At 43.2% G+C, this 11,348-nt stretch overlaps 1 protein-coding gene across 1 annotated transcript; it reads right to left on the reverse strand.

Moving 5' to 3' along the window:
- Positions 1-58: 58 nt before the first annotated feature.
- Positions 59-10,114, reverse strand: msh2 (mutS homolog 2 (E. coli)). The gene is made up of 16 exons (XM_046376446.1): positions 9,857-10,114; positions 9,464-9,612; positions 8,314-8,598; positions 7,556-7,702; positions 6,484-6,633; positions 5,503-5,636; positions 5,067-5,266; positions 4,740-4,849; positions 4,482-4,605; positions 3,768-3,918; positions 3,564-3,661; positions 3,065-3,310; positions 2,335-2,539; positions 2,008-2,255; positions 1,083-1,258; positions 59-798 (listed from the first exon to the last, which is right to left on the reverse strand). Exons 1-16 carry the CDS (start codon positions 10,062-10,064, stop codon positions 622-624), a joined length of 2,808 nt encoding a protein of 935 aa, XP_046232402.1. The 5' UTR covers positions 10,065-10,114; the 3' UTR covers positions 59-621.
- Positions 10,115-11,348: the final 1,234 nt, after the last annotated feature.

Below are 11,348 nucleotides of genomic sequence, written 5' to 3' on the forward strand. Positions count from 1 at the left end.
AATAGTTTAAGGTTGCGTTTCACCAATTCTTACACATTCAGAGCGGTACAGTTTTCAGTAGTCCTGCAATGAGTGGTTTTAATCATACAGGAAAAACACAAAATACTCATACAAGGCTTGTTTGCTTAAAAAAAAACAAAAAAAAAAACGTGAAATTGAATATCAAACATTGCCGATTTTCATTTTTTCCAGTAACTAACTGTTTCAGCTCTGGTTCTTTGTAAGCTGTATCATGTGATGTTTTTCTTTTACCAGTAATTTAAAACATTGACTCCACTTAAATGCATTTTACAGATTAGTGCTAGTACTTATTCAAGCTTATTCGTGGAACAGAATAACATGTTGGCCTGCACTCGCTCATTAAAAACGGTCACTCTAAGGATTTACATGCCACATTATGTTTGAAGTGTGATCATCACACACACAAATCCGATGCTGAAAAAAAAAACAAAAAAAACAGCTTGTGACCCCGACAAGAGTCACGTATGTAACCACAACAGCTGGGTCAGAAAAACAAACTCGCAGCACATCTGGGATTAATTATAGAAGAGCTTTAGTGTGGTTGCCTACAGCATGTGAATTTTACCTTTTCCTGATCACGATGAACACGTGAATACAAGATCAAGCAGTTTTTGCAGGGACGCAGCGTGCGAGGATCTCGCTGATGTACGAGTTATTTTTGCCGACGAGCTTCTGCTTCATTCTCCTGAGCTCCGCCTTCACCTCTTCTTCGCTCATGGTGGCAACAGGAAGTGACTTCACCTTCTCCAGAAAGTCCTGGATCAGGTTTTCCCCCACCTGACGGGTAAGCAGTACATCAGTTTCTCACTGAGCTCAACAGCTAGTGTTAAAGGAAACTGTAAACATATGTATTTCATAAACTGATCTTCAAACTGATAGTTGACGAAGACTGTGAGGAATTCCAATGCATTAACATGTATAGCACTACGTAGTTTAAACTGTGACCAGAACAAATCTTTTCCTTAACCCACTTGTCAACTACGCAGGCATCATTTCAGGCCATCAGCTATGACTGAGTCTCAAGTTGTTCTGGCCGTTAAAAACCGAAAATTGAGCCCTACTTGTTTTTCTGTCCGTCGTCTCTTGGCCTCAGGCTCTTCCTCCCGATCCGACTTCTCCCCTGCGGGCTCCTGGAACTCCTCCAGCTCCTCCGCCTTCTCCTTCGCCATGGAAACCACCGATGGGGGGAAGCAAGCCAGCTCGGCAACATGGATCCCAAAACTCTGGTCACACACACCTGAACACACATTTTGGACCTGGTCAGTTTGACTTTAGGTACATTTATACCGAGTTTTAAGCATTTAAAAAAGCATTTTTACTTGAGTAAAATATTGTTAAACTCGTTCCACAAGATTGTTTGACTAAATCCCTCTAAACCAGAAACACTAGGTTTTTTTTTTTCCTGTTTCTCCTCTAGTTGCCTGGCAACCTGACTCCAGTCAGGAAAAACCCACCACAGCTTATCGTTCATAAAAAGTTTTAAATGTGCCGGTAGGCTAATTCTGGTCCCGTTCATCAAACCAGGCTCCCCGTTTCTCTCTTGTTCCAGTTTTTAATGCTATGATAAGCTAACCACCAGCTGGCTGTAGCTTCATATTTCACAGACAGAGATGAGAGTGGTATCGATCTTCTCATCTAAATCTCGGCAAGAAAGCAAGAAGACTCAGACCAAGAAGGCTCGTTCCCACAATGTCAGATTATTAAAGATATCAAAGATTAACTGAAGATTAACAGCTCATCAAATATGACATAAAAAAGTACACAAAAGTAAATGAGACTAAACGATGAATTTTGAAAGCAACCAATGAGTGACTGGTCAGGTTGATCGATCCCAGGTTGCCGACTTTGCTCCCAGACAGACAAATAAATCCAACTGTAAACAGTTCATCCTTCCTGTCAGATTGCATCCATATCAGAGGGCCAGCAATGCAGAAAACTGCACTTAGAATATGTGAAGCCACAGATGGAGGTGTGTTGCACGCTGACCTGCTTTGACTCTGTACAGCATGGTGAGCGTGTTGTGTGAGGTCAGCGCTGTGACGTGCAGGTTGCGGACGGTGGGCTGCTGCACTGCCAGCGCCGTCAGCTCGTGGAAGTGCGTGGCAAACAGACAGAAGCAGCCGATTTTGGAGGCGATGTGTTCGCTGATGGCCCAGGCCAGACCGAAGCCGTCATAGGTGGACGTGCCCCTGCCGAGCTCGTCGATTATGATGAGCGAGTTCTCTGTGGCCGAACTGGAGAGGGCAAGCACAGATGATGAGGAAAGACTCGCGCATCGCCTTTGCTGAGCGCGAACGAGCTTGTGTGTCTTACCGCAGTATGGCAGCTGTCTCCAGCATCTCGGACATAAAGGTGGACACTCCTTTGACCTGGCTGTCCCCAGCTCCCACCCTGGCCAGGACACTGTCAATCACACTGAGCTCCGCCTTCTCGCATGGCACAAAGCAGCCGATCTGAGCCATCAGAGCGATCACACCCACCTGCCGGATAAACGTCGACTTGCCGCCCATATTTGGTCCTGCAGACAAAAGGAGAGGAGAGCTGCATGTAGTGTGTCAAACAACATGCACACAGAGATATACAGAAAAGAGTAAGTTTGCAGCACTGTTTAAAGCTGGTTTTCCCTTCAGCTTACAAGTTGAAGAATGATGTGTTTAATTCAAGGTTTTTGTAGTGTAGTTCTTTTTAGTTTTTCTCATTATTTCACATGTCAAGGAAATAAACTCAAGAATTAGACAAGGAATTTCCTTTTTCCTTTTGCTGTTTCCACTGCGACTGAAGAAGGCACTGATGAACTTAAAAGCCAATTTTCAAATGTGAGAAAACAACACTTTGGCATTCCTTTGCCCCCTGAGTTGGCAGCGTAGTATTGGTGAGTGTGTTGTAATTAGCAACAGGAATAACAGCCAAAACTACAGAATTAGACCCAAGTTGCAATAAAGCTGAACTATAAAAAAAATCTAAAAACAGTATGCTCCAAATTAACACTACTTCATCTCTGATAATCTTTTCATAAAGAATTGCAGTGAAAGTGTTTTGGCACCTGTAATAATATAGAAGCTCTTTTCTCCCTGGACGAAGGTGATGTCGTTGGGTATGAAGGCGGTGTCTGCGTCGGTCTCCAAGCAGGGGTGTCTGGCCTGCAGCAGCTCCACACGCCTGCAGCCGTCCGCCAACAGGTGCGGCCGAACGTACGGCACGGGAGCAGAGACGGACGCCACGGCGAAACTCGCCACGGCGTCCAAATGCGCTATCACGTCGCTCAGCGTTTGGAGGGGATCCACGTAACCTGCCGTTCAACACGTTGTGCATGAGGCTTTGCTGGCTTCAAAACGTGAAACTTTAATTCAAAAATATCATCTGATCACAATCTCACCACTTCAAGTTATTGTTCAGTTTACTGGTCCATGTTCAAACAGTGAATTAAATCAATTTATGAAAAGGTCGCGTAAGACAAATTGCGTGTACGGTAATTTGTAGATTATCATTTTACTTCCGTCCGGAAAATCAATGCCACGCTGGCATGTGATGAGATACCTCACCTGAGGCGATGTTGATGATCTCTTTGACAATGGCATTCTGGGCCTCCTCATACTCCTCCCTGTTCTTGGTGTACTCCTCATTCACAGAGCTCAGCTTACTGCAGACATGTGAAAGTGCACATGGAAGAGAGCAGACCATCAGCTGACAGGAAGAGCAGGCGTCATCTGAGGCTCACATTAGGTGCGTGACACAGCCTGACGGACCTGTTTGTGAAGCGCACTCCATTCTTCTGAACATCCAGCATGGTGAACTTCTTGTTGTTCCTCAGACTCTTCTCCTCCTTGCAGGTGACTCTCAGGTAAAAACCCAGCACGGCGTTTGACTCCAGCTTCACGGTCTTGCCGGCATCCAGCCCTGAAACGCATTTTGTCAGTGACTGGAATGCAAACAACATTCAAGCATGAAAAAGCAAATATCTGACAAATCCTTGTAGCCATCCATTTTCTACCCTTTATCAGAGTCTAGGTCGAGTCTACCTGAGAAGGTGCATGTAAGCTGGGATTTCCAGTCTGGCATTAAATAAAGTTTATATCCTTCAATGTAGATGGGGAACTTATTTCAATTCAACCGATCAAATCTTGCATAAAGCAGTAGAGGTCAACATTCACGCATCATCATGCTATGCTTTTCTACATTCAGATAGAAATTAGTTTAAAAGATAATGCAGGGTACAGGGAGTACAGGGGGAGTGAAATGTCCATGCGGATGCGGGTCTCTAAATGGAAGAAAATCTTGTTTCTTGTGAAAATTTGTTCTGGTGATTGGTTTATTACATCTGAGCCATCCTGCGCTTCACTAGCTCATACAGTAATATTGTTTAAAGCTTTAGTTTTGAGTTTAAACTCCCTGTTGACCCTACATGGAGGATATTTGCAGATTAATAGATAATGGCGTTTGTGTCTGTATAAATATGTCACCGAGTTCTCTGGCTGTACTGTTCAGCACAGCCTGCATGTTCTTTTCCAGCGCGTCCATCTTTTGTCTCAGCTCACTCAACACTGGATCAAATGACGACTTCACCAGGAACTCGTGGTGTTCGATCTGCACACAACACACAGCAGGCAGGAGAAGACACGGGTAAATGTAACGTATAGAATAGTATTTTTACACTGTACGTGGGTGCAAAAATGCTAAAAAAAAAAAAAAAAAAAAAAAAGGGAGGGGGGACAAGACACCTGGTTCATGTCCAGAGTGGTTTCAATCATCTCTTGGTACTTGACAAAGTCAGTCTGCAGGTCTCTGAGAGGACAGAGGAACACGGCCTCCATCAGGACCTGGTAGCTACCTACAACACATGAGAATTTGAAACAGGTTGTTTTAAAATAAACGCCAGCCATTCTAACCAGTCAAAAGCTTTCTCAAAAGCACAACTGGGTCAGACAGAGATCACATTATAGATACCGTGGTGCAGTCTTCTTACATTACTGGATTAAAACGCCACAAACTAAATCCAGTGTGGAAATCCAACACACACGCTGTACTATCAGCTGCCTTGTGTGTACCTGAGTATCTCTCCAGGGCTGTGATGAGGGCGGGGATGTGGCCGACAGCCTGGTAGACGCGGTAGCAGTCCTGCAGCGTCGCAGAGTGACGGTGTAACTTCTTGGCTAAACGGTGAAGGTCAGGAAACCGCCGCAGCAAGTCCTCCTGACAGGTCTGCCTGAGCTCTGAGTCGCACACGAAGCTCTCCACCAGGTCCAGCCTGACGTGCACACGCACAAAAACGTCATGAGTATCCTCAAAAGTTGTCCCATGAGAGTAATGAATGTCCACAGCGGAATTTATGACAGTTTACTTGCATCTACTGTGAATCAAGCAAAACAACGGCCGAGTTCACTAAAGCAGCAACTGGCATTTGATTGGCTTTAGCTGATTTAGCTGATAGAATCTCTTGTATAAATTTCATATCTCTGCAGTTTGTTCCCATCATTGGATTACCTCTCCTCTATTTTGCTTTTGTCCATGAGCGGTTGTTTGATCCACTGGTTGACCAGCCGCTGACCCTGCGGCGTACGGCACTTGTTCAGCAGACCAGCCAATGAATGAGCTCCACTGGTGTCATCAGGTGATCCCTAGAAGATAGAATTCAAATAAAGCCCTGAACCTGATGTGATAATGAACATTTCACAGAGGATCTGTAGCACACACTGCTGTCAATACCTGAGAGGAAAAACAAAACAAAAAACTGGGGTATGAATGTATCAACTAAGAGTCACACACACAACAAAGGTCTTGTTTACACCTTTGTGTTGTGCAGATTAAACAAGCATGATATATTGTTAGATGTTAATCAGTGAGATTCAGGAGTGCCGGTGGGCAGAGCTAAGCTAAACACAGAGCTAAAAGCTAAGCTAAGCAGCTGCTGGCAGTAGCTTCATACTGAACGGAGACTGACATTTGAATAACTTATTTTCTACCTTACCAAGCATTGAGAATATTTTACCACTCTCTGTGTGTATATATATATGAATGTAGTGGTAGGAACCATTTAGCTTAGCTTAGCATAAAGACTGGAAACGGCCCGCTTTTTCTTTACGTGACATCAAAACGCTTTCTCTAATTTGTGAACAAAACATGGCACTGTAGTTGGTGAGTTCATTCAACATTCAGACTCCAAAAAGGGCACATACAGTAGGATGCTTCTGTCTCGGGAGTCGTGGTTAACTTATGCAACAAAGTTTTTATGTGTCGACTTCTGTATCAAGGAAACAGATATTTTCTTACAGCAGTTGATCATTTGTACTGATGATTCAATGGGCAAAGTCATATAAGATCTATTTTTATTCTCTCTACAAAAAGAAAAACTTTGCAAATCAACCTACACGCAAGGGTACACACCACCAGAGGTATGAAAAGGGACGTTTCTCTCATGATTTGGGAAATTTGGTGAGCTCCTGTGAACTGGTCCCTGTCACTGACCTGGAAGAGGTTCAGGGCCCGCACTGCAGCGTTGTCCAGTCTCATGTACTGACCCAGATCCAGAGTGGTCAGACTGAAGGAGTTGAAGTTGGACTCGTCAGCGAGCAGCTCAAGGAAACGCACCACTGCGGCCAAGCACGACATGGCGACCTGTGAATGAAAGCATGCACAGATGGTTCAATTATTGAACTTTTCTACTATTTAACTTTTATTCTGATGTTGTATATACACACAACAGGAGGGGACGAGCAAACTTCCAGTCAGGGTTTTACTTACTTACTTTACTTTAAGACATAAGACTTTCGTGATCTGTAAAATATATTTCATGTTATGTTTCATGGACTTGGACTAATATGTAAGAAATCTGGATGTGCAGATTCAGATTTGGTATGGCAGTAGGACTTAGCCCGGGTGGTGAGGACAGCACAGGGGATTGTGGGCTGCAGTCTATCAGATCTGGACTCAGTTTACACTACCCGAGTCCAGAAGAAGGCAAGACGCATTGCCACAGACCCCACCCACCCGGGCAACGAACTGTTTGTACTGCTTCCATCAGGAAAGCGGTACAGGAACATTAAAACCAGCACCAACAGACTCAGGGACAGCTTCTTCCCCAGAGCTGTTAAAGCAATAACCCCCCTACAGTGAAACACTCACGTCCCACCTCCATACAGGACTTCACACATACACCCTGCCCCGTCTATCTGCATACACACACACAGCATACACATAGTCTGGCACTAAGTGCACTTTGTTTTTATCTACCTCATTTTGTATTTTATATTTTTTTCTCAAGTGTGCAATTTTAATTTTCTCTGACTATTTATAAGTGTGTTTTTAAGCTGGGAATCTGCACAAATTTCCGTTATGCTTGCATAATGACAATAAAGACTCTTGAACTTGCTGAAAAGAAAAATGAACATCGTATTTTCTAATATTGTATTCCCTCTTTGAATAACAGCGCAGTATTGTTATTGTGTTGTCCTTGATATCAGAATCTCCTGTGATTAAAAAATTGGGTTTCTTAGTCATCTCAAGCAAATCAGCCACGAGGAATCTTTGTTCTGTTCACCTGTTTGTCCAGCTCTGGGAGCGTATTGCTTGCCACAGTCTCTCCTCGCTTGGCCCTCAGCAGCCTGTTGAGATCCTGGACCATGTCCTTGCTACTAAACTCTGCTCTCTTCCTGTCGGAGACCAGCATGCCGCCACGCTGGACCACCTGCACAAACACATAATAACAACAACAATGTCATCACCTCATAACTGCACAGGCGTTCAGACTGAAAACAGCTCTGTGTTGAAACACTCGTGGGGCTGTACTGGCGTACATGTTGTTCCATGATGACCAATAAGACATGAAATACATCCGAATGCAACCATCAACCCAAAAGTTTCTGAATCCTTCATGGGTGCTGACCTACAAGACAACTGTCCGAATGAATGATTGATAAAACTGTCATGATAAAAACAATCGAGAAAGAAAAAAAGTTACATTTCAGCAAATCTAAACGGAAACATTATTTGACTCCTTTGCTTCGCCCTCTTGTGTGGGTCAAACAAAATCAGACATTTAAATATTTCACTTTCAGCTTTGGAAAATTATGACATGCCTTTTTTCTAATTGTTTTTTTTTTGACATTTTATAGACCAAATAATTGACCAAGCAAAAGAAAATTCACTGCAGATTGATCGATATTGAACATAATGAGTAGTTGTAGCCCTAATGTTTAGTGGTGTTCAAGATCATTTAATGTCTAACATTTGCAGACACCCTACACATACACACATGCATCATGTCCCAATACCGCCGCCGCCGCTGCCGCCACCTACCTCCCGCAGTTTACTGCTGTCGGCGTTTCCTTCGCCCTGAGCTAGGAGACACTCTTTGGGGCTGATCTGGACAAGCAGGGACTCCAGGTTAGAGAAGAGCTCGTTGTCTGGAAACTCACACACTCCCATCTTCCTCTGGGCCGCGTCCACATAGCCGACCCCAACCACCCGCTGTCCGTCAGCTCCTGTAGCGTACCGCACGGCCACCACACCTGCACAACCCTCTGCTCCGGTTCCACCTCCAAACAGAATCTCCTCAAACTGAGTCAAGTTTCCTGGAGAGGCCTGAGAGCAGGACAACAAGACAGATGACAGAAAGAAAGACAGGACGATTACAACAACCTGTTTGTTTAGACCTCCTCATCTTACTGGACTCTGTGTTTGTATCTGTGATGAAAACAGAGTCCACCTCCCATCCTATCATCCTGCTGATAGCTTGCTGTTCGTTCAGAGCATGGTTCCGTCTTGGACCTCTTTCCTCTCATTCTGGGGGCCATATGTAATTACATATCAAATCAATTCAAAATCTGATGACATGCATGCATTTGTCGCTTTGTGGTGTAGTGTGATGTAGCAGCTGAATCGACAGCATGCATTAGACAGAGCAACATTATGATAGATAGACAGAAACATAGCTGAGAAATTACAGTGCAGCAGCAGCATTACACACAATGACGATACATTGAAAAATAAAAAAGAATAAGCTATGCAAAATATGTTAAAAATAGCAACCTACAAAGCAACATAGAAAAGGTGTATTTACAACAAAAAAGCAGTGTAATATTGTGCAAAATAAAGTAGAATATAAGGTGCAGTGAACCGAGTGTGTAAAACATATAAAGTGCATAGTGAGTGTATGTTATGAGTTTAGCTGTTATTGTACAGTGCGATGGCATGTGGCAGGAAACATTTCCTGTATCTGTCCCTTCGACAGCGGAGCTGTAGCAGCCTGTGGGAGAAGGTGCTCCGCTGTCTGTCAACTGTGTGATGGAGAGGCTGCTGATTGCTGTCCAGGATGGATATGATGATGGATCTCCACCACGGTCCACCAAAAGACTCATTAAAGCATGCAACACAGAAGCATGATACACAGTACAGGACATCTACATTTAGAAATGTTGTATTTTAACATGTGACACTTTCACAATACCTTGTACTCGATCTTCCAGTCGTGCTCTTTGCTGCTTTTGCTGTGGTTCTTGTACACCTCCACCCTGTACTGCCTCACCAGCAGCAGGTCTTTCACAAAGGCCTCAAAGTTAAGCTTGCTCAGGATCACACTCTCCAGCTTGCGACTCCCTGTAGACCAGCAGGCTCACATTAACATGACAAGCGACCTGTGCCACAACATTTCACGCAAAGCTCCTCGTGAAGCAGCAAACAGCCCCTAAGAGACGCATTTGTAGCTAGATTAGCTTGCGGCTACTGCTAAACCTCGGAGTAAACGTTTTGGCAGATAACGTAAACATATTGCTAACACCAAACGCACCCTGTCATCATTTGCTTCAGCTAGCTACTTGGTTAGCTAGGCCATAGAGATTACCTGAGCCCAGATATTTGATGACCCCATTCGTCTTGAAAACTTCCTTCGCAGCGAATATGGCGTCCTTTCCGTGGACAGTGTAGTAGTCGTTACGATCGAATATTCTGAAAGTAGTGTCCGGCTTCTCCGGCATGGAGAAAATGAAGTTAAGAAAGCCATGTTCAGCTGCGCTGTCCATGGACAGGTTTTGTTTCGGTTGCACCGCCATGCTGGAATCTCCCGCCACCGCCGAGGCCAAACAGGAAACTACGTTTTCCTTCTTCTTTGTGTTTATCGGCGGATCGCAAACCAACGTGAACGGTGCACAGCGCCACCTAGTGTAAGAGAACATTTAAATTCGTGACAGCGGTATAAATTGTAAACCAACTTTTCTTAACTTTTATTAGCAACAAAAATGCATATCTGCTCTTGCCTATGATTTGTTAGTTTTAAAAAATAAAAGGGCCCTAATTTTGCAAACTTTCTGTTGATTGGAAGGTGTCCATATTGAGACACACTAGGCAGTTAACATGAGAAAAGCAAGCTTTGGTATATTGAGATAGCACATTTAACAGATTTTGATCTCAAAATAACAGCAACAGCAACAAAAATGTTCTTGGATTACGTACTCAACAAAATATGTTTCAAAGTTCGAGTCATTTCAACATATTTTTACAACATCATTATGCATAAATGCTACATATCACACCTTTAATTGTGGTGATTTGATTTTTAAGGATTCATTTTGATTGCTCCGTTGTGGCACAGGCCTCAACAGACACGTTAATATTGCACGAATTGGATGAAGGTATCAAGCAACAATGGCAAAACAAACTTGTAGAAAACATGTTGTTGTTTTTAGCATTTGTTTTCATTTTATCTCGAACAGAAGAGAAAAGTAAAATATGGGATGTTTAACTTTAATTGTTTATGAGTTGTTCAGAGTATTGCATACACTGTTTTCTTGCAGACAAGTTATAAAACATAATCATGTATTGTATATTTACAGGATTTTGACCGCATGTGCTTAAGGAAAAACTAATAAAATAAAACTATTCTGCTAAAGGGAAGGTCCTAAAAGACACAAAACTCTTTTGTTCTGTTGAATGAAGGGTAAAAATGGACCATTAACCAACCAAAACCATTAATATACCAAGAAACTGCATGACTAATGTAAGCATTTACAGCACATTAGACTCAAATGTCCTGCGAGTCTAACAACAGATCATACTTGTTTCATTGTCAGCTACCAAAATGTGTGTGTGTGCGTGAATGAGAGCATGTGAGGGTTTGGTTTTATCTCAGGGTGATATGATTACACCGTGATGCTGTGGGTTATTTCAGAGAGCATATTGTTCCACCATTATCATTATCCCTTTCACAGCTATCTGATCCCAAGACAGAGGAAATCTGATTTTGGGTCAACAGTGCCTGTCCTCTGCACTCTTTTCACAGTAACCTTTGGATTGGATAATTCCCAAAATGTAAAATAATGAAAGAGATTACATTGACT

The sequence above is a fragment of the Scatophagus argus genome, chromosome 21 (genome assembly GCF_020382885.2).
Source record: "Scatophagus argus isolate fScaArg1 chromosome 21, fScaArg1.pri, whole genome shotgun sequence".
Taxonomy (NCBI): domain Eukaryota; kingdom Metazoa; phylum Chordata; class Actinopteri; family Scatophagidae; genus Scatophagus; species Scatophagus argus.

What these genes read in the sequence shown, in the direction of transcription:
- msh2 (XM_046376446.1), bottom strand. Translation starts at nt 10,064, where the DNA reads ATGGCGGTGCAACCGAAACAAAACCTGTCCATGGACAGCGCAGCTGAA. An exon ending in GAGCTTCTATATTATTACAG is followed by an intron (nt 2,540 to 3,064) that starts GTGCCAAAACAC and finishes TTTTGTCTGCAG; the next exon opens with GACCAAATATGGGCGGCAAG. An exon ending in GAGACAGCTGCCATACTGCG is followed by an intron (nt 2,256 to 2,334) that starts GTAAGACACACA and finishes TGCCCTCTCCAG; the next exon opens with TTCGGCCACAGAGAACTCGC.